Below are 24,105 nucleotides of genomic sequence, written 5' to 3' on the forward strand. Positions count from 1 at the left end.
ATCTAAAAGTTGCAGTGGTAACATATCAAGTTTTTATTTTGTGTATAGTGTAGCAGATCAATAACTGCAGTGCAAAATGTGCAGCGAGACTTCTGTGACCGCTCTACTTCCATAGGTTTTGCTGTGCTGCCTGCCAAGTATCAAATGGAGTGCAGTCGATGTCAGTTAGGTTTCCAGATGACGACCATCATTTTGAGGGTGCGGGTTTCATTCATTGTTTGGCTGTCCATGCAGGGCGGCTGAACTTGGTGGACTTGGCTGGCAGTGAGCGTCTGTCAGAGTCCCAGTCAGAAGGGGCGCGCCTACGAGAGGCGCAAAACATAAATCGCTCACTTGCCAACCTTGGCAATGTCATCCTGGCCCTGTCGAACCGGGTTAGTAAATTTTTAAAATTGTTTTCTCTGGTATTTTGGATTGCAAAATTGCATGCAGTTGCTGGTTGAGCACCTTTTACAGTTTTGTATGGAATAACTGCTCTTCTATTGGCAAATGCATGCAATGTTTACAAAAGCAGCGTCTGTCTAGACCGCATACAGGAAATAGTTTTGTTGTTTGCTCCAAATTTGTAGCAGGCAGGGGTGTGGAAATATTAAGCACAGCATAGACGATTTATAACGCAAGTTGCTGGAGTATCTGCACTATAAGCAGTACCGCACCACAACCAAAACATTTTTCAAAGGTTGCACATGTGCGAAACACGCAGACACTTATCAGAGGATCGCGACATGCGACCGGGATGTGTGCATCTGTGCAAATTTACGAACGTCGAAATATTATTGTCGAGCACCCACTGTCTTTCCATGAAGCTAAGTAATAAAGAAAATGGAACAGTATAAAGGAAAGTACGTCACTGACAAATTTTTTAGACCTGCTCGGTTATTTAGAATTCCCTGCGACATCACCACCAACTCTACAGTAATAATGTAAAAGGGCGAGCAAAATAGTTTCGAGTAGAACTTGTTGCTGGGCGAGTAGGTTGAGATCTAATGAACACATTGTTGCGCTAACAGGAAAAAAAGACATAGGAGGGAAAGTAAGAAACAATAGGTTCTGCACTCGACCTCTCGTTTCTTACTTGCCCGCCTAAGTATTTTTTCCTGTTAGCGCAACAGTGCATTCATTCTAAATAGTTTCATACACTGTATGGTGCCTGGTTCGATTTCTTGCACGGATCTTTGTTTGCGATGTCAAAAACACTGTGACTGCAAGTTGTCACGGTTCAGATGTTGCACGTGCCAACCGTGCCCTCATTTTTGTTGTCGAAGTGGTTCCACCACTTTCCAAGTGCCATAGAGCGGCTGCAAAACATTTGATTGACTTGGCACAAAACCAAAACTTTGGTCACCTTCTACTGACAAGGCAGTGCTGTTAGGCCTAGCCAGCAGGAATATCGGGCAGCATGCAGTGTGGGCAGCTGGCCCTTGATATGTTTGTATCAGGAGCATAGGCGGGGGCGGGGGCCTTATGGAGCACCAGCCCGGAAACCAGCAGTGGAAACAGATTGGACAGAGCGTCCCACCTGTTTGCAGCGACAGTCTCCATTAAAGATGAGCAATTTGCACTGCGAAGCAATCGGGTGACGCAGGCATCTGCTGCCACAGCTTACACAGTGACATGGACTGCCCTGCATTTCAGCGTTAAAGGGACACTAAAGGTTACTATGAAGTCCAGTTAAAGTGATAAAGCAATGCTCTAGAACCTCTAAGGCGTCAATATAATCGGGAACACAGCTCTAGTAACCGAGAAATTGAGGTAAATGCATGACCCGATTTGAGACCCCCAGCGACATTCCGGTACTAGCACGATGACGAAGGCTCTCCTCATCATAATTTATGTCACTAGTACTCAACTACTCGTATTAAAAAGATCATTTTCATTAGGTTATAAGACGGGAGAAAATGCTACTTGTCTACTTCTGTTTGATTCTAAGAAAAAATAACATTTTGACATTACCCTTCAGTAGTATGGGTGGTCGAAGGTTTTTGTTTTTGCTCAACTCTGCGCTGCGCACGCTTTGGAGTTTCAGTTGTTTCGTTATCGCGTCGTGCTGCACTGGTTCTGCTGGCTCGCGAAACTTGCATTTGGAACAAGCAGCGAGAATGCCACGTCCATGTGATGCCGTGGGATGCGCGAACGGTCTGTGGAACTTGGCCAAGGGCAGTTGCAGCGGCGAATCCAATGTTACTTATCGCTGTGTGCCAAGGAGTGAACCTCTCCGTTCGAGGTGGTTAAGTGCCGTACCTCTGCCACAGCGTGTTGGAAACGAACCGAAAAATCGCATAGTGTGTTCACTGCACTTTCGTCCAGAGGATTACGAGTTCAACGCAGACTTACTGAAGTCATGTGGAGTGCCTTTCAAAGCAATGGTTTCCCGTAGCGCTGTTCCGTCGGTCTTGCCTGCATTCGCTGAAGCGCACGAACAACTGCAGGTCGAAGACGGGGTGGTGAATGTGGCATTTAGTTTTCACAAAGGAAAAGCTACAAATGTGCAAATATGTACAGCATTGACATACAGTTGCCGTCATAGTAGTACGCAACGATGCTGGCAGCACGAGCCCTCAGCAGCAGGTCACGTTCATCAGTGCTTAAATCGCTGAAGTAGAGTCCAGCATCGCGAGCGAATGCGTTTTTGTCAGGGTCGTCCATTGCAACGAGCGTCAAAGTTGGCGTTAAAAATAAAAAACCAGCTTATTGTCTTGCTTTCCCTTCCACTAGCCACTATAGTTCCCCTTTCGCGCTGCTGTCGGCTCTGTCATGGCTCTGTTTCTGGCCGCGCATTTGCGTTTTGCGCAGAAAATCCATAGCACCATCTGCGGGCACCGTTTTACTCACCGACGGGGCAATGTCATTATGAGACCATGACGTCGCCACTCCTCGATCGGAGGGTGGGCTATTTGAACTGCGCAAGAGGTACGCGGACGCTTGAGAACGCATTTTCTCTTAAAATAAGTCTCTTCTTCGCATGAAACAACCGTTTCGAGGTCTCTGGGATGGTATTTCAACAGTCTACGTTGACTTAATATTAATCTTTAGTGTCCCTTTAACTCCTTCCCAACCTGCACGTTTCAGTTCTTTCGGGGCCGCTAACATGTGGCTCGCACTTGGTGCCCCACTTTGTCTCAATATGGACAAATCGGTTCCATAGGCATTGCCTTCGGCAGCCACTTTTGCGGTCCTTTTCAAGCATGTGGATATCAATTTCGTACAACTAAAACCATGTAAGCGCATATGCTTATCTCTGTTCTCAGCAAATCACGGCAGAGGAAGGCCACAAGCACAATTTGCCATGGCTGCAGCAGGAAAGAACGAATGGGAGTACCAGTTACGGTGCGTGTATACTGAGAGTCTATGTCGCTGTGCAGACTGCAGGAGCAAATGCTTACCTCGAGAGGCTGCTTACCAATGCCACTGACCAGGCCCCCACATTCAAGGAACGTAGCAGGCGACCACAACCACATGGGGCAGCAAAACCAGATTCTGCAATTAATCACTTCAGTGTAGCTTGCGCAAAGACCCAGGCTATCGAGGAAGAAGAGCAATCAACGAGACTAGGAATGCGGAAAATGAGAAAGCTTGCATTCAAGAGAGAAGCCACTCTGCTCTGCAGGCATTGAAGGCTAAAAACATAATGAAAAGTAAAATGGTGCATAGCACATGGTGCATAGGTTAATGCAAGACATGCCGATGCTGCATCAGCTATTTCAGGAGAGGAATTGTGCACGACAACATACACTAGAAGATACTGCTACAAATATGTTACTCTACTAGACAGTGACTGGTATTAAGTATCAGCAAAGAAGCGGTTGACCTTTATGTTTGGATGAGGATGAGTGATCTCTAACGAGAATGGGCAGTGAAAAAGCTTGCATTTATAGAAAAAAAATTACACATGGCAGAAATGGAATTGACATGGCCAGGAAGCTGATTAAGGGCAAACTGATGCAACTCTTTTGGCCAGCCTCGTCCGTGCTTGGTCAGCAGTTGCAGGTGCATCTGAACACGAATAATTTCTAGAAAGTCTTTTTTTGAGCTACCTGGATGACTCGGCCAAATGTCCGTGCTGGTGGAATGGTGGCTCAAGCTCCTTTTCAGTCTTGACACAGTCCTCTGCAGACTTGATATCTCATCCATATTCTTCTGCATGCGCTTCTTTGTTCGTGGTGTAAAAGCCTTGCAAATTTGGCTCCAGCCCCTTCCTGTTGGTGCACATAGGAGCTCCTGTGATGACCAAGATGCAGTGGCGTAGCTAGGTCTTCTGGCACCCGGGGTCGATAAAGGAACCCGTATGGGTTTCCTTTGTAGCAATTGCTACGAACGGGTGGATGTCTGATTTTCCCTTTATTAATGGTTTGTTCTAAGGTGCTTCAGCAGCATGGTAAATAAATATTGCTACTGTTCACAAAATTGATGTCTGCCTAACTGCAATGCATGTCAACAGCTTAAGTATTATTAACCCTTTGAGGGTCGATTTTTTTTGCCATATGTGACCACCCAGGGTTGATTTTTTTTTATTGCAGATTCCAATTCTACTGAGGGACCTATTTAAAAAAAAATATTACCATAATTATCTAGGGTGACCGTAAAGTGAATAAATTGTGTTGGTATATGTTGCCACCTGCAGTTGTGGGGACAGTGCAAAAGAAGAGACAGCAAGGCCAAGAAGGAAGAAGTGCATGTGCTTGCCCTGGCCCGCTCGATAGCCTGATTCTGTTGCCACTGTTTTTCAGAAGCCAGCTGTCCCCATTAAACGTCTCCAGTCCTTTTTGGAGGCACGCGACAAACTGGTGGAGGTGCTGGGTATTTCTCACTCATGCCACAGACCCCTCCTGGGAGCAGGCCGGGGTTAGCATGCGCACTTCTTCCTTCTTGGCCTTCCTGTCTCTTCTTTTGCACTGTCCCCACAACTGCAGGTGGTACTGTTTATTCATGAATAACAATAAAAAGAAAGGGAATAAACTTACAAGAATAAAAAATTTGATGCATTATACACATAGTTCAAGGCTTACTCGAGCACACACTAGAAAATTTCGCAACTCTCAAATGTTCCTGCTATTACTCTGATATTTACGTCCATAGTGTAATCGAACTGCGTAGGTGAGCACACTCAAGAAAACTGTGTGGTTGTGCGACTGTTTAAAAGCAAAACGTGTGACAAACTTCTGCTAATCTTCATCTTATTGCCAACTTAGATTTAGGTGCACATTAAAGAACACCAGGTGGTCTAAATTTCCGGAGCCCTCCTCTACGGCGTGCCTCATAATCAGAAAATGGTTTTGGCACGTAAAACCCCATAATTTATTTTTAAAAAATCTTATTGCCAACCAGAGGCAATTGGGTTTCGCGCATCTCCAAAAAGAAAAAATAAAGAAAAGGAAACGCATGCACGGCGGCATCCTTCCTATGCTCACCCCTGCGAGCACTAAACAAGCAAGAAACAGGCGGTCGCCCTTTGCGCAATTAGTAACGAGATAGCCATCAGTTTTGCGAGCGCAAGAAGTCGAAACCGCCCGTGGAACAAAACCCAAACTATATACTACCGCTCGCGCATTGGCGTGCGAGCGGTAGTATATAGACACACCGGAGCAAACTAGCTCTAAAACAAACCATGCAAATACAACCGAGAGAGGGAGGCGCGAGAAAAAAATTCCCTGTATTCCCACATAGTGGCAGCACATGCCAGAAAAGAAAATTGGGAAATAGGTGTGCTTTTTTGACACGCAGACGGCGCCGTAAATATACAGCATCGACCATTTTGGGCTTTTCATGGTGCTGTATATTTGTCATTGACCCTCAAAGGGTTAAGATCACAAATGAGAACATTCGTGTGCTCATTTATACACTAGAAGAGGTCACACTGCTGGTTCCACAAGCAAATGCATGAAAGTCATGAAGCTATTAGAACTGATGCATTATTTTTCTGCACGAACGTGATGCATCGCTTCACTACTGCAAAAATAAATTCCCTACGGTAAACCAAACTGAACAGCAAGAACATTTGGAACCCTCAAGTACGAAATATGGGTGAATTATCATGCTTGCAACTGTTTAATACATTTAATTCTGTACTTTCACTTCATTTTACCAAAGGATTATTCAGTTTTGTGGACGAAACAAGAAGTTGACGGCGGACTTAAAAAAAGTTATATATATATATATATATATATATATATATATATATATATATATATATATATATATTTATTGATAAGGCTACTCAGTCACCTATGGCCACGGCTACAATAAGATGAAAAATGCAACTCTCATTCCAATATCGCTCTTTATTTCCTGATTGTATGTGTATAACGACGGCCTCGCAACTAAAGGTTTATTTAGGAAGCGGCTACGAAGGGTACTGACTGCCCATATGTAATGCAGGATCTAGTTCGTTAACTTGCCTCTGCCTGCAAGTTAATAAGACAAATATTATACAAGGATTCAAGTAGCAGTGTTAAATGATTCACCATTATTGCCGTTGTCAGCTGCAGCAGAATCTAGCTCCCGTTTCGATGCAGACATGTTCCGAACGGCTCACGACCGAAACCTAGCTTTCGGGCTTACATGTCCGCTTGCAAACACGTCACTTCACCCCAAGTTAAATAACGTGAGACATTGAAGTGCAATGAAATAGTTTTAGCAACAAAGGAACAACCAGCCTAAGTGTACAAACGAATGAGTCCGTGCCGCCGTGCACTCGAAAATACCGCTAAAAATTTAAAATCCTGGCAAGAGCTCACATGGAAGATCGATGATGCTGAACGCTATTTACGTTTATAATGACAAGAAACAAGCTTACTAATAAAGAATACAATATCTAATTAGAAATGATAACCTTGTGCTCTGCTGTGGTCCGCCTTGTAGCTAACTGTTTAGTATTGGGACGTTAAAAAAAAGCCCTACTGTATAATTGAGCGGGCGTGAGATATCTGCAAGACTTGCGAGATGAGATATCAAACGGCGTGCTAAAGCGATATTCTCGAGTTATCACTTTTGGTATACAATTGCTTTTCTAAAATCTGATTTTGCATAACTTCTCACCGCACATGTCCAAGCACATACAGCCAACAGCGGCCTGAATACTGTCGGTCGTGTTAAAGTCACTAAGGGAGGATGCGAGGCTGAAAAGTGAGCTTTTGAACCAACATGCCGAATTTTGTTAAAATACAGGAGGCTTTGTCTTGTCATTAGAATGCATAGCAAATTTTATTACCCTAGCACAAATAGAATGTCATGTATGTCCCATCGAATAAATTAGTGTGTAACCTTAAGAAAACTCTCATTTTCAAAATTATAAAGTCAGATGAAGTTTTTCTGAATAACTATCTTCTATATGCCCTATATTACAAGTTAGGGGCATCTTTTTCCAATTTCATGCCTCCTTCTTTAGAAACTGCATTACTTGAAAACTATCTTTTTTTTTTTTTTTTTGGTACTGTGATCCAGAATGTCTACCTTTTTCTTTATAGAAGCAGTTCAGAAATTCAAGGTGTCCATAGTCTTACTCCTCATAAATATTCGGCCTAGAAACAATCTTTGAGACAGCATTCGCCTTTAGTTTCGAAACGATAGTTTTCCTAAAAGGGCCAATTAGCCCAAAAAGTGCGAACTGATCAAAATTTATCAGCCATCCCAAAACTCTTGAATCTGCGGTTAAAGAGAAAGCTAATTTTCTTCTCTCCTGTTGCGCAGATAATAACCAAACTTGGCAAGGAGCTTCTTTTATATGCTTAGAAATTCGAAACAAGCAAAATGAAAAAATGCATATTTCCGACAAAAATTTCGATTTTAGCCCCATATCTCCCAAATATTGCCGCTTGTTTAAGCATGCAGTGTTGAACTGTTGAGACCCAGCTTAACAGGTGTGGTGAGCCTGACGGGTTCTTTTGCCTTTGCCCTGCAGGCTGACCATGTGCCCTACCGGAACTCGAAGCTGACGCACTTGCTGATGGACAGCCTGGGTGGCAATAGCAAGACATTGATGCTCCTCAACGTTTCGCCGCGTGAAGAGAATATTAATGAGACAATCAACTCGCTCCGCTTTGCCACCAAGGTAAGTACTGGTGTATCGACTGTTCAACTATGGATGGTCTCGGATGCCAGCTGCAATATAGGGCCTAAAATATTGTGGCTGCAAGATGGTTGTGGGTAAACTGCACCCTCGAATCTAATTCAACCGGTCCTTTCCCCGCAACTTCCATATATATTTCTTGTTGTCTAAAAAAATGATTGGTCTACATTCGAGTAAGCATGATATACTAGTGATGATTTTAATTTAGCGTGCTTAAAATCGAACTCTGTGGTTATTACACACAGCTACGCTGTTACAGGTTGTTTACGAACCAGGCAAAGTCGGGGAGTTCTTCATTTTATTGAGTAAAGTCATGGAGAATAATTGATTAAATTGCTGAAATCTGAAATTCTTGTAGCTTGGTTCTTCCACAAAGTTCTTAGGCTGTCTCCAGCAGTGCAGTTGAGCTTTCCTGCACGATAATTCAGTTTTCAATCACCATATTGACACGCATAATTCTTTATCTGTATCCAGTGACCACATTTCACTGGCTAACAAATGCTAAACATTATGGCTCGGCACAGGATGCGCCTGCGTGTATTCGAAGTTTGGCGAATGTTATCAAGGATTCTATCCATTATCTGTTGTCAACGAACCTTGTATAATCCTGACTGTAGGCGTGTCAAAAATTGTGTAGTAGTTTCTTGGAGGCATGTGGGCACCAGCGAATACACGAACTTTTGATGACTGACGTATAAAGGCCAACACGCTTGACCCGCAGATCAGATTTCGCTGATCGCCGACTATGCTCACCACTGTTGTTGTGCTTAGCTTAGCCTGCTTTTTGTGGGCACAGGTTCGCCCAATAAAGGACTTGTTTTGTCATTCACAGTTTTGCTACTGTGTCCTTGACCGTCACTACTATGCGACGATATTAAAGGAATTGATTCGTAAATTATGTGTAGCAGTGGCTTCTGGCTCAACATGAGTGCAAGCTTAGCCTGTAGGATGCAAGCCAGCATGACCTCCTACCACAATACACTTATTTATACACAGGGCTTACCGTACATGAAGCATTTTGTATGTTATGGTGAAATATGGTAGTGACAGGGTGAACCTGGCACATAGGATACACGCTAACGACAAACCAAAAGCCTTTGTTCATCGCAGATCAGTATTATCTTTATTTTGATGAGTTGATGCTGCATAGCACCTGTGTTGTAGCCAATTGAAACATGTGGTTATTACAGACAGTTTTCATTTGTGTAACAAGTCCAATGGGTCACGCTATCGCACACTTGGGGCAAAAACATTCAGAGGCCATAGATAGAGGAAGCTGCTGGACGTAGCTCAGTACAGCTCAGAGCTGCCATGGCTGTGGCACTAATGCATACTGTTACTGTTAAAGCCCGGTTGTAATAATGCATCTTCATTTGCTACTATAGGACAGCTATGCGGCACAAACCAAATCTGCCACTAAGAATGCGGAAGCACGCTGCATACAAGCTGGAAGAGTGGGTGGAGAGAGGTATTTATGATAGAAAAGCTGTGAGGTCAGCCTGAATCATTGTTCCGACCTGCTACTCGGCGTTGGGGGAAGGGGAAAGGGAAAGGGTGTAGACAGAAAGAATACCGAAGACGTTGACTATGAGGATGAAGATGGCAGTGAAAATCTTGCACGCTCCAAGACTCTTCAAAGTCTCTTGTCCAGTCTGCTCTCATGCAAAAATTTGGTGAGCCTTCAGACTATCAGGCTGATGACGAGGATCAGGCGAAGGTACCAGTAGAATCTTTTCAGTTAATTGTCCAACGGCAAATTTTGACATGTTTGTTGGCAATTTTCTCTGTGCATCAAATCGTGGACAGATGCACAAGAGGTGTTCTGTCGTCTCAGGAATACGGCATTCCTCACAATTAAGACTGTCTGCCCGTCCAGTGACATGTAGGTAGCGCCGGGTGAAGGCCACACCTAGTCGTAATCTGTGCAGCAAGCTTGCATTACATCTTTTCATGTTCGGTGGCATTCGTACTTTCATCTCTGGATCGAGTTTGTGAAGAGGGTGATGACAATGACCTGGCGAGGCCCAATATACTGCAGTATTGTCTCACAGAAGTCTGTACACCAGGGCATTAGTGTCTGCTCGTGAAAATGGGATGGACACTGGTGTAGCATTATTGTGGGCAATCTTTGCCTCCGCGTCGGCGAGCTCATTTCCATGTAAGCCACAGTGTCCCGGAATCCACTGAAACTTTATGCAAGGAGCGGATGGACGTGCTGGTTGTGCGGGTGGTGCATAATCACGGTTTGGAGCAATGTCAGGTGGAGAGCGAGGACAGTGCAGAGTCTCGGGCAGAGGCGTTTAATGAGAACCGAGGGACAGGCACGAAGAGACACCTAGAAGCCGTGGAGCTGCAGATGGTAGCTCGCGGCAGCACGGGGCTCCACAACGCTACAATGAAGTAATGCAGCAGGCTTCGTGTGGGGCAGTGCAAGTGCAAATCAAAAGCTGTTTTTTGTGGTCTTGGTGCCCAGCACAAGCACACAGGCTGAAAATAGGCATTTTTGATGAGCGGTGACGTGCAATCCGCCTTTTTCACGGTGCGACGGCGCATGTGCCCTGCCCTAGCAGATTAGTCGCGAAATGTTCTGGAAGGTACGCGGTTCAAGCGCGCGCGGCCGTGCGGGCAGATATCAGGGTAAAGTCCGGAAAAAAAAAAGACACACGGATGCTTACTGCATCGAACACTTGTGCCGTGTACCGCGTTGAAACTCTACTGGTAGCTTGACGCCGGTGCGATGCCGAAAAGGTGCATAGTGTAAGACTACAACTCCACTTTAAAACAGAAAAGGGCCAGGGCTTCGTCCGGACTGTGCCGTGAACAACGTAGTTGCTGCCTTGCATTGACGGCTGTCAAATTAATAGATAAACCCCTATGTTGCACTTGGGCAACACTTCAAAAACACATTGCTGACAGTCTTCTTGCATCGTCGGCTCACTCTTCCTGGTGGTAGCAGCGCGTGCCTGACTTTACGTACTCGTTTAAGGCGTGGTAACACTTGGTTGATACGAGACCGACAAGACGCTGACGCCGACGATTGGCCGACTATTCAGCACTGTGTTACTGAGACCATTTGATCATAATAGGATGACCACAATGCAACTGACAGGTGCGAGTTGTCATATAGTGCGACGGGCTTTGTTGTCGACGAAGGGACCGACAAAATCGGCGTGCAGACTGTGATCGCTCGACCGACCCCTGCGCGACAGCCGTCGAACCGACAACACGATAGCTGCAGCTCATTCACTTGTAAATATAATTATTCGCACTCAAAATGCGTCGACATGCCTTTGAAGTTGAAATGCACAAGCTTCGGTCCTCTCAAGCCGTGCACGTGAAGTTTGAGCCAATGTTGATCCTGTTTAGCGAAGGTTGGGTTATGCCTGACCTCGTCAAGTTCTTGCACCCACTACCGATAAATCTGAACTTCAAAGATAAGCATTCAGGACGAAGCAAACCGCTCTTATAGTTCAGTTGTGGCTCTATAGCGATTTTATAACTACTCTTCACTTCACATGGCACGTACGCAATAAGTGGCAAGCAGCGAAACAGCGCTGTGCCATCTTGTATTTTGGTCCCCATTCCCGAACGCTGCCGGTTGCATTCCCGTAGATGGTGTGTCTGTGTGTGTTGGTGTGCTGACACATCTCTTAATTCCACAGAAGCACTGTTTACCTCTGTGTCAAATGGGAAAGAAGAGACAGTGCATTCGGTACAGCAGCATAAACTCGCTCAGTAACCAACAGTGTCAGCGATGGCATCCGCGTTTTCGTGAGAAAACTACACGGCCTATAAGTGGGGGCTTGTGCCGAGCACAGTTTTCTCTAATAATAATTTATGGCACGCGCAAACTGTAAGTATGATGAAGTTAAAGTTAAGCGAGAATCAGTTGCAACAGCTGTAATATATTTGTCTGGATCACAGTTGTTGCTTAAGTGGCTCGGCCGCTCATATTGACTCGTCTCGGGGAGGAATGACGCGGCTCATATGTACATACCTGCCAACCCTCCCGATTCGCCCGGGAGACTCCCGATCTTTTACTGAACTTTCCAATTGTATGATCACTGTCTTATATCTCCTGAAAAGTGGTCTCTGCACAATAATCGTTTTTGCGAAACCGGCACTGCGGAATCTACAGCCACATCATAATAGTCAGCATCACCAACAACGGCCACACTAGCACCATCAGTATTGACTAAGCAGCTGACGACGGTGCCTAGTAAGCCAACCAAAGCCACAGCGAATGTAGCTCTTGCATTTTATGCAGGCCTTCCTCCATGGTGCATCTTGTTGCTGCTGCTTGCGTGTATCATTAGTGTTGGCTAGGCCGTGTGTGTGTGCGGTGCTCTGTGTAAAGTTACAATCCTCGTGTGCTTGATGCCATGGCACTATCAAAGCCCAAAAAAAGGTACTTGCAGGAGATTTTGTGATCTTATACTTCCGAATTTCCATGCTTTTTGACATCAAGAAAAGGAGAACATTATGCATTTTGTACACCGTGTGGATGCGACGTCAGCACATGGTGGCAAAAGAGACTTGAAACTGCACGTTTCCACAGCGAAGCATCAAAGCTATGTTCGCACCGCTGAGCAGCAAGACAACATAGTGAACTTTCTCCGGAACAACTGTGACGACAGTGTCATACGTCTGGAGTGCCTGTTTACTGGATTCTTCGTCGAACACAACCTACCTCTTAGCGTCAGTGACTACGTTAGGCCTCTTCTATGGAAAATGTTTCCGAAATGCGACGAGGCGAAGCGTCATGGATGTGGACGCCACTCTGAAACACAACTCGGAAAAATGCGGAGGTGGCCAACCTGAAATTTATTTCACAGGCATCGCTCTCAAGTCTTCATTTCTTTATTCAGTTTCCCTCAGCTGCAGCCCCAAGATTCCAATGATCTGCTGAAGATTCTTTAGATGCTCTCGAAGCTGAGTTTGCCACTCTACAGGCATAGTCTTCAAGAGCATATTCTGAATGAAGGTGGGCACGCAGTGGTCTATGGTTGGAAAAATGAAAAACACTGATGTGAAACATGTTTCATCGTGTTGCTAAGGTGATGCTCGGTTTACTCACGATACTGCATAGCAAGGCAGAGTGTGAGAGGATTTTAGCCCGGCGCGAGAAACTAGGACTGACTTCCGCTTATCAATGTGCAACACAACCCTCCAACACCTACTGCTAGTGAAGGGCCGTCACTCTGGACCATGTTTTGAGCACAGCTACTCTGACAAATTTTTGAAGTGAGCGAAGTCTGCTATTGCAAGGTCCCTGCAAAAAGACTCGTCGAACACTGCCTGAAAGTTTGACCCCCCCGCCCCCCGTTGCCGCACATAAAAAGTATCCAGATTTTTTTATCTCGCCAGGTTGGCAGGTATGTATGTGCAGATATGTATGTTTTGCTACGTTCTGAGATTATTTCACATCAGCGATGCGCTGTTTTTACAATATCCGAAGCTATAGCAGCGATCTGAAGCTGGAGATGTAGATGTAAACAAATGAACTGCTTTGACAAATCCAACGTTGGAAGGCTGTGCTCGCAGGCTTCTTGAATATGCAAAATGTTAGTGAATGTCTAAAAGGAATACAAAAAGCGATGCCCAAGCACAGACATTAGCGACAACGAACTCCAAGGCAGCGCGTCGGCAGGTGGAACTCGGCGTGCCTTTATTGGCCACACTGTTACCAAAACAGCGCACTTGGGCCTATTAACCCAGCACAGTCAACGGGTGAACGACATGCTGCTCCGGAGAAACCATTAATAATTAATCGCGATCCATGAAATGTGCAACCAACGAACCCTCAACATGGGCGCAGGTACACAAATTAATCGACGAAATCCCCGGCACCCTTCCAAAACGTTTCCAGCGGCGTGCGTCAGAGGGCAGCAAAGGAACATGAAAGAGGCGGATTGATGCATTGACTGTACCTTAAGTAACGCCAAGACAGATGCTGCCACTAATTGAGTCACCACTGGGAATATCATTGGGGTTATGTGCGTGTGTGATCACCGGTGAAGTCCGAATTATCTGGCAAAGGCCAATTTCAAGATCAAGATGAGCTTGGGCCCATGGAATTGTATTGGCGGGCAGCCTGGACCGTCGTTCGGGATCAAATGGCCGAAAAAAAATTGCCAGTGTCTAATTACTGGAATTTTGTTCTACTTGGATTTATCTTGCTGGAAGTCGCAAGTGTAAGCTAAATTTTCCCCCAAAGTTTTGTTTCTTCTGCATTGCCCAATTTATTGGACATCAAAAAATTGCGTTAGAAACACAGTTGCATTTTTTTTTTTTGTTAGTCCTGGAATTTTTACTGTGATAGTTGTTGGAAAGTCTGGGAATTTTCAAATACAAGTTTACTATACATCTTCTGTTCGATGCTCCTTTTGCTTTCTGCAACTGTTTGTCATAGCATTGTATTTTGTAGAAGTTTGCGATTGGCATCTGTAAAAATTGTGGTCATTTAAAAAAGGTACATTGTGCATGACAAAAGAATTAATGAACTTTTTTTCTGCTTACAGGTAAACCAGTGTCACATCGGGACTGCAAGGAAAAACTTGTAAAAAAAAAAGAACCAACAAGGCGGTCAAGATCAACATGATCAAATTGCTGCTGCCCCGACCTTCATTACTTGCTTTTAAATTTTGTAACTTGATGCTCTGCATCATGAATTTTAACGGTCTTTCTAACTTTTATAACTTGATGCTCTGCATCATGAATTTTAATGATTGCATACTGCTTTTTAATGACAGTGCAATAATTTGCACATATTTTTTAAAATTGTGATGTGCACTACCATGCTTCAGAAATCTGGCACTAGAAATGGGGTGTGTGCACTTTGCATTTAATAGCTTCGTTCATATCAGATTTATGTGTTCAGCATGGAAAGGAATACATTGCCTGCCACCTAGCGTGTGACATTGCTGAGCAGCTTTGCAGCACGCAATTTACCGTTAACTTGTAGCTCAAGCCCATGGGGAAACTGTCTGTAAATGATGGCTGTGTGACGAGTAGATATATTGCGGTAATGGATAATACCCTGGTTAGCAGTTCATGATGTCTTGCTATTACATAACTATTATGTACAGTTTGTCTTTGCTTTCTTTTTGCCCGTGTTTTATAGGCATGCAAGCATTCAAATTGCTGCTGTCTCACGGGCTGCAAGATATCCAGGCTTTTGCATTTCACGAGGGCATGAACAGCGACTTTTCATGTACAATGCAACATTCCTTGAAGTAGGCGTTTTAGCGTGGTATACATGTTGTACTGACAATAACATAAATCCTTTTGCTGTGACACTGCACAATACCCTGAAAGTGGGTCGCAAAGTGGCACACCTTACTGGCCTCTTCTTTGGGCACAACAGCCGGCAGTTTGTGTTACATTTTGGTTGTCGGGCCACGTTGAGAATTTCCCATAAATGTGTCATGCGAACATCTTGTGTCATTTGTAGAAGCTTAGATCTGCCCTCCAATGGCACTGGGGCTGCTGCCCCGTTGTGAAGAATTTTTTACCTTTGTTTTATCGTGGAAAAATTTTAATGTGGACTGGATTAAAACTTCCTGGCCTAGTTCACCGCGTGGCTAATTATGCACTCCACATTATGCATCTCTGTGGGGCACATAATTAGCCACAGGGCGAACGAGGCCTGTAAGTTATTGACTGGATGAAAATTGTGCAGAAGATGGCGTGGTTACCGCTTCATGTTAGTGACCACTCGTGGCATTGAAGTGCAAGAAGGCAGACCAGCATGCATCAGCGCCAACTTTCAACAAAATTTCATTGAGCTAAATAACGCAGTTGTGTACACGATTGCCACTGCAAATGTGAAAAAAAGCAACCATCAAAACATGCGCAACTTGACACTACTGCACGACGCATGAAGCATTCATACCCAAGAACTACTCATTTCGCAGTATGGGGGATAGTTGCCATGCTAACGTGCATACAGTGCATACGTTGAATTCTTGTGGCCAGTTTGATTTCACTTGTGCATTTGCATGTCTTTTGCCTTAAACATTTGTGCTGTTGCGATTGCTCTTTATTTGCTTGTTTTGAGGAGTGCTTTTTAAAGGTGCCATAAGTGGTTATTGTGGAGACTTCGAAGATGCACTTGTCACAAATTTTCATTACTTCAAGTCGTAAAATAATTACTGTACTTCCATCTGGATCGAAACCATGTAATGCCATTCTTACTTGGTGCTGGCAACATGGTTTCCAATTGCTACAGCACTGTACATTTTTTGCCTTGGTTAGTCTTCGTTTGTAAGCATCAGTGTTGGCATTTCCATGAATTTTTCTGCTGGAATGTTCAGAATACTGTAGATTATCGTTTGAAAGCTGCATGCCACTGAATTTGTTCAGGATAACTTCTGCATTTTTGCTATTTAAATAAAATGTAAAGAAACTGAGCAAACGGAATGTGTGCAAATTCTTTATCTTCCAAACATTAATTGGCAATATAGTGAATTAACAACATTTAGGCATCCTTTTCATGTCACTGTTGCGTTATTGCACAAATGATGGCAAAGTAGCTGTCTGTTTAAATACACTAGAATCTGGCAATTGAGACTCCCAGGAGACGAAGTTTGAATACACCAAGAGATACTCTAGGGGCTATTCTTTTTCGGAAATACTACAGTTTCGTGCTATCTTGAATGACTTCTTGCATACCACATCTACAGTCGAACCTAGATATATCGAACAGTGCAGTGATCACGAAAAAGTTCGAGATAGCCAGAATTTGATAAAGAAAATCGCCTAAAAGAACGGGTCAAGAACTTCTGCAAATCAATAAAGGCGCAGTAAATACTCACTCGAAGCTTTACACAAAGTATTTGGCTGAAAGTACTGCAGCACTAGTCTGCTTCATATGGGCAGCTGCGCGGTTAAACACTAAGTCATCAACATAGTCTAAACAATACACAAGCGATAGGCCGGTGCCCACTATTGAGCTGCAGTAGCGGCGGAGAAGGGCCAAAGCTGCACGAGACGTTCATTTGAGGCATCTCCACTCGTTTTTGCGCAGGCGCGAGTAAGAGCGGGCGCGAGAGAGAAAATGTGGGGGCTTCTGCTCCTTCACTCTTAGAAAAGTTAACACCTTTTGGGGCGTATCTTGTCCCACAGCAATAATCATGTCTTGACCGCGTTTCCTTTCTTTAACGCTGCGAGCCCGGTACTTCCCAGTCACGAACGGCGTGCGCGTTATCAGTGTGACGCAGCATTCTCGACAGGAAAGTAGCGAACGCCGAGTTTTCAAGAAAGGAAACGCAAGCAAGGCAGATGACGATTATCGTGGGACAAATAGGCACCCCAAATGGTGCAACCGTTTTAAGAGTGCTGAATATTGGGGGCGAGCACCACCACTGGAAAAGCTGGCGCCCCCGTCGGCGTGACGTGGCATGAGGGATCACGTGGACACAGCAGCCGCGTCGTCTGCTTCGGAAGCGTCGAAGCGAGCTGAAAACGAAAGTTTAAAGTCCTACCTGCGCTGCGGTTCTGATTAAGTGGTGAGGCTTTCCCGCCTTGGGGTGTCTGCTTGACAACATTTGAAATCAACATAATAGGTAGTGGCTGCCTTTGGAGGCGTGCAGCATGGTAGGCTACTGCTCGGTGCCGCAGTGCCGGACGTACGCAACGGAGCCCGGTGTCAGCCTTATTCACACGTAGCCGCAGCACAAGAACCTCCGTGAAGCATGGCTCGCGAAACTTAGAACCGGCAAACAAACATCGACTACAACTCGGGTATGCAGCAAGCACAGACGCGAGGAATATTTCTTACGGCGCCGGGACTGCGATATTCGGTGAGTAGCAGAAAACGCGCACTGAGAGGTTCGTCCGAGCTCCCTGCACGGCCAATGTCACGACGGTTTGGTCTATGAACTTGATGCTAGACGGTGGCAAGTTCACTGGAATGAAAAGGGAGTGGTAAGGAGTACATTAAATGAAGGCATGGTATATGGTCATGTTTGTGTTATGAATTAACGCACTGGATTACGAAAAAGCAGTGCGAAATCGCCCGCTGACAGCATACAGTGCGACGCAACTTTAGAAATAATGTTGAAACGTCGAAGAATTTAGAAGAAAAAAAAAAAAGCTATTTATTCGTCGCGAAGGCACATCACAGTCGCCGTAGGCGTCGAAGTCCCTTATTAAAATGAAATTGTGTTTGAACAGCTCTGATAACGTCCACGCAACAATGGTTGCTTGTGGACTGTTAAATGCTCATGCTGCGGCCTAAGGCACACAGCACGGTGCGAAAACGCTCTCAGTGAAATCTAAACATTGTGCGCGGACATGCATGCAGACGCGCAGTCGGTCGCCGCAAACCCGTGTGATCGTTGCATACATTGGGGCTTCGTTCTGTTGTACCAACAGACCGCCCACTGTAAGAACACGTTTCACATAGCTTGCGCTCAGCGTTTGCCGACCTTTCAGGCAAGAAGCCGGTTCGGGAGACTCCATCGCGGTGACCGCGCGCAGTGGCTTTCACTGTACGAATTGGGTAAAGAGATAGCGTCTGTAAACGATTCTGTACTTTCAGTCGGCCCAAGATTATTATTTCGACAGTAATAAAGTTCCCTTGTTTTGAGAGTACTTACAGAAATGTACAGGAGGGCTGCCGCGCGATGTTTTTTTTAAGCGCCGTAAGCCAAACCTATGAGGAGCGCGCCGCGTGATCCCTCATGGGGCTCTTGCGTTGCCCAGGGGGCGCTGCGAAATAGGTGCTAAAAAGCGCCCTCTGTCCTAAAATGGGTCATACCAAGCTCGGTTGTCTGCTTCGGAATAGCACGTTTACAATATGGACCCGCCACTTTCGGTTGTGTTGTGTCACGGCCTGCAGCGAATATCGGGCGCTGAAGATTTTTTCAGGAGTGGCACGCTGCGTAAAGGCAAGAAATTATGCAGCGCCGAATACGTGTATGCCGTTCAAGAATTAAGCGGCGAAGTTTTAGCGCGGTGTCAATCGCAAGTGAAGCGAGTCGCGTACGAAGTGGAACTTCAGGTAAGGTTTGCACGCTGCTAGATTCAGGCGCACAAACGCGAGGAAATGCTTGCTATAAATGAATCCACAGCAGCGATAAGCAGACATCATGTGTACGGAACTGCTCGAGCACACAACGGTACGCGCCGCGACGGCAGCGGTCTTTCAGCATGCCGCGATGTACGAACTGCTCGAGCGCACGATCGTACGCGACGCGACGGCAGCGGTCTTACGACATGCCGCGAAACGGCGGGTCTCCTGCAATCTTTGTTGACTGCATGCCGCTAAACAAGTAGTTAGGCCTGCGTTGTAGTAGCGGTCATCTGTCCCTTTTAGTAACTGGTAATAACTGATGCAATACATATGAGCTCGCACGTACGTGCGAATCGCGCAGCGCGAGCTCGTGCGCTGCTCGCTTGATGTAGCTTTTAATGACAACGCTCGAAAATCGATCTGCTGTAATCAATACTATCTTGCTGCGCTGCCTCAATCAACATGCTGGCTTGAGGTCATGTATGAGCACATTTAACTCTCTAACCTGTGCTGCTCGTAGTGGGGTAGCGAATTATCACCGAATCAACCCGGCCATTTCTGGTCATTTGCACACACCTGGGCACTTCACCACTTCGCACCGGTCGAATTGTTAATTGTCGCTGTGGCCGGGTTTCGAATCGTGAATCACTAGCCATGCCTGCTACTATGTCGGTCTGCCGTCGCGACTGTAGGTGCAAAAGACCGAATTTTAGAACGCAGATCTATAATCAAGCAAGCTTCAAGACAGGTGAAGCAGTCAGCATGGCGCGAAGTTTCGCTTACCCAGCGCGACGAACTGCAGTTATACAGCGCGCCCGACGCTCCGCTTCGTGAGGCCTTGAAGGGAAACGATAGAATCGGATCTTGGGATTCAGGCCTTCTTGTTCATGGGAGCCCACGACGCAGCAGTATCGACGGTGACGCTTTTTCGATGCTGAGCTAGGTCCCTCCGGATCGGCGTCGCCGATTCCTTCTGCTTCCAGCATTACGTCCCACGGCACACGGAGAGTCCGTTTTCGTTAAACTATAGGCTGCGGCCAGCTCGCAGCGTGGTCGACGTGGTCTGTGACAAGTGACGAGCCTTTTCGCACTCGCAACAGGGCAGAAAAAAGTGCGAATCGACGCAAAACTCGGCCTAGAAACGTGCTTCGCCACAGCCAGGGCTCAATACTACCCAAGCTGGTACGACCCAGATGTCGTTTCCCGCGCCGCCACCAGGCGCCGCTACTATACCTCGAACTCCAGCGCAAGACGCCCATACTAGGCATGTAAGCACGGAGGAAGGAAACTAAGGAGAGGCCCTGACGTCACTCTTTGTGAAGCAAAAGTGAAGCCGGAATTTGGCGTTGCTCATGGCGATGCTCCGCCTTTTGGGCCACCCTCCTCTCTTGTTTACATCTTTCGCGAAACCACGCCGCGCTGCGCGTGGTGTCGCGCGCTCGCGCAACATCTGGCAGAGCACGGTGCAGGTAACAGCGCAACAAGACACGGTGACTAACGCAAACCCGCCCACTCAGCGTCTTTGCCACGGCCCGAAACCTACCCGAGCAACACGTGTGAGCGCTCAAAACCATATCAACGCCGCCATTGTGGCCCAAAAGGCGTGGCCATACAACAAAAAAAATAAAAAAGCAGCAAAAAAATGAGAACCTACTACGTCATTTCCGCCACACTTTTCTCCTAGCGCGCGGAGGGGGTAGGGCCTCTCCTTAGTTTCCTTCCTCCGTGCATGTAAGTAAGTAAGTGGTCCTGATCCCTTTTGACTCAGGGCAGGCGTTTGTATGGGAGGCGCTTCCGACAGATGGCGACTCCGTAAGTCCTCGCCACCAATAGTCGTCATACTCTGGTGTTTCGCATAAAGTCCCTTGATGATTTGAAAGTAGCGACACTCTTTGAACTCTGCCGCCGCCGCGCGACCTCCTCGCCTCCTCCTCGCCCCTTGCGCGTTCCCCCGCGGCAACCAGTTTTGCCCCCGTTTTTCTGCACGACGATTGGTCTCCCTGCCGTTGCCCTTGGAAACGCGAGGATCTTGAGTTTTGCTTGTGTTTTTCTTTTTCGTTTGCGCCATTTTCCTCCTCAGCACGGCTGGCTCGGCGCTTTAGCTCGTGTTAGCTCGGCGTAGCGAACGTTGTACGTTGTTTCCTGCTCTATGTGCTAGCGCTATGCCGGCCTGTTGCGCATATAACAGCAGCAAGACGCCTGAAGATGGTTATGCCGCTTTTGTGATACCACAAGGAAAGCGTGACGGCTTGCGCACGAAGCAGTGGCTGCATGACATTGGCCGAAAGAACTTTGTTCCGACAAAGAACAGCGTTGTTTGCGAGCTGAGGCATCTTTCTTATAGCTCGTAGCAAAGCATCCCGTAATGCTGCATTTTTTTTTCATTCTTCCGGCCTGCTAACCAGCGTTTTTGTTGAGGTTGTCATCAGTATGCTTAATATCTGGGGCGCCTCCATCACCTCGCACGTCGCTAACTGTTATTCAGTTGGAAGTGCAGCATTATAGATTCTGCTTTGCGCCCTGAAAAAATCAGTGGCAAGTATACCCGTGGTATTGCAGGTGATAAGCGTAAGCCAGTCAACATTGAGTTTTTTTTTTCAAGTTTTAAGGCAAAAGCCTTCAGATCTCTGTTTCAAGGTCGCGTTGTAAACGAAGTATCACGTGACCCAAGGAGGCCAGAGGTGACCCAAAGCATGTCCACCCCTGTATAAGAGAATGATTACCTAAGTTAATTAATGAATCATTAGTGATTGACCTAAGGTGGATTAGGGAGGATTAAGGTTGATTAGAGTGTATTAAAGAAGATTAAGGTGGATTAGAGTACATTAAGGAGGATTAAGATGCATGAATAAAGATTTAGGTGGGTGGACGGAAATTAAGGCGGATTATGGTGGATTAAGGTGAAGGGTTGATGAAAGGGTATTAAGACCGATTAGGGTGGATTAGGGTGCATGAACAAGGGTTAGGGAGATTAAGGTGGACAATGTATTAAGACCGATTAGGGTGCATGAACAGCGATTAGGCAGGATTAAAGTGGATAAAGGGAGATTAAGGTCGATTAAGGTGAATTAGGGTTGATAAAGGAGGATTAAGACCGATTAGGGTAGATTAAGGTGGATTATGGGCCATGGAGCTGGATTAGGATTGATAGAGGTGGCTTAGGGTGTATTAAGGTAGATTGGGACTATTAGGCAGGATTAAAGTGCATGAACGAGGATTAAGGTGGATAGAGGTGGATTAAGGCGGATTATGATAGATTAGTGTTGATAAAGGAGGATTAAGACCGTATAGGGTAGGCTAACGCGCATTAGGGGCGATGTAGGTTGATTAGATTGTATTAAGGTGGAGTGGGAGTATTAAGCTGGATTAACGTGGATGAATGAGCATTAAGGTGGATTAGGGGGGACTAAGGTGAATTAGGATTCATTGAGTATTAAGACCGATTAGTCTACCATAATCCTCCTAATTCACATTAATCCACCGAATCCACATTCATCGACCTTAATCCTCCTTCATTCAGTTTAATCCACCATAATCCACCTTCATTGACCTTAATCTACTCTAACCCTCCTTAATGCGTGTTAATCCTGCTTAATCAACCCTAATGCTCCCTCATTCACTTTAATCCACCCTAATCCACTATAATCGTTCTTAATTCACCTTAATCCACCCGAATCCACATTCATCTACCTTAGTCCACCCTAATCCACCCTAATCCTCTTTCATTCACTTTAATTCACCCTAGCCAACTATAACCCTCCTTAATGCACCTTAATCCACCCTTATCCTTCCTCGTGCACATTAATCCACCCTAATCCACTATAATCGTCCTTAATGCACCTCAACGCACCTTTATCCAACCTCCCTTATGCACCTTAATCTACCTTCATCACCCTAACGCCCCTTTATCAACTTTAATCCACCTTAATCCTCCTTAATACGCCCGAATTCATCTTAATCCAATCACTAATTGAGCATTACTTTGCTAATCATTAATCATCTCTTATACGCGGCTGCACATGCTTTGGTTCGCTTCCCACCTTCCTTTCGTCACGTGATATTTTCTGTAGCTCACAACGGGACCTTGAAACAGAGGTATAAGGCTTTCGCTTAATAAGCCACACACAAAGGGATGTGTCACAAGCTATACTAGATCAGACGCACGAAGTAAAGCATCTGATCATGTGGCAGAAAAATTGTCTGGAGTATAGAACTCGCCTCAAAGCTCCCTTTAGATCGGTATACCCCGTTCATACGGCTTTAAGAAAAACCAACCTCCTCATACACGTTGCCTCCAGCATTATCGATGCTGTTATTAGCATTTCTCAAAATTTTCAACCCCACTGGGGCGCGCAACTGGCCCAAAATAACACGCCTCCATAGAATCCTGCGGCGCGTCCGCGGGAGCCCAGGAGGAAAAGCGCGCCGTGCGCTGCCGGCGGGCGAGGAAAATCGAGGAGGAAAGCGCCGTGAGGAGGAGAGTGTCGCTACTTTCAAATTCTCAAGGGGTTTTAGTTTCGCAAGACGTGTAGCGCCACCTGCCGGTACGAAGAGGCAGTAATTGAGTAGTGCGAAGCCAGACTCCCTTGCTATGTTGCCTAGGTGACTAGCGACTGCGAAACGACGATTTAAATAGATTTTGGTCCATATTGCGAGCGTTTTGCGCATTTAACACCCAGTCAGAGAGCTGTGAATTCCTCCGCTAATCGTACGCGCCGGCGAACTGCCATAAAGCGCTTGCTGGCTCACTCGTGAGACTGATGGCGGAAACGACGGCAACCTGGATAGCTCCGCGCGCTACGAAGAAACGCCGCAATCGACGCTACTGCTGTGTTGTAAATTGCCATGAACGTGAAGGACTCAATAACAACGTTCAATTTTACCGTTTTCCATCGCGATCATATGAAGGGGAAAGGCGAGAGCGCTGGATACGGGCCAATCAACGTGTTAGGTAATCGAATTAATTGCTTTCTCCACAACACAGCGGCTCGCATGAGAAAGTATGATAATGTTGTATTGCTGT

General features: G+C 45.9%; 1 protein-coding gene across 1 annotated transcript in view; it reads left to right on the forward strand.

The window, feature by feature from the left end:
• The window catches only part of ncd (non-claret disjunctional), a 107,618-nt gene extending 91,137 nt beyond the window's left edge, over positions 1-16,481 (forward strand). Inside the window, exons 13-15 of the mRNA XM_050171964.3 lie at positions 235-374; positions 7,898-8,047; positions 14,587-16,481. Of these exons, the coding sequence (XP_050027921.2) occupies positions 235-374; positions 7,898-8,047; positions 14,587-14,628 (332 nt within the window). The 3' untranslated portion in view covers positions 14,629-16,481. The remainder of the gene's footprint in view (positions 1-234; positions 375-7,897; positions 8,048-14,586) is intronic.
• Positions 16,482-24,105: the final 7,624 nt, after the last annotated feature.

This window comes from Dermacentor andersoni, chromosome 6 (genome assembly GCF_023375885.2).
Source record: "Dermacentor andersoni chromosome 6, qqDerAnde1_hic_scaffold, whole genome shotgun sequence".
Lineage (NCBI taxonomy): Eukaryota > Metazoa > Arthropoda > Arachnida > Ixodida > Ixodidae > Dermacentor > Dermacentor andersoni.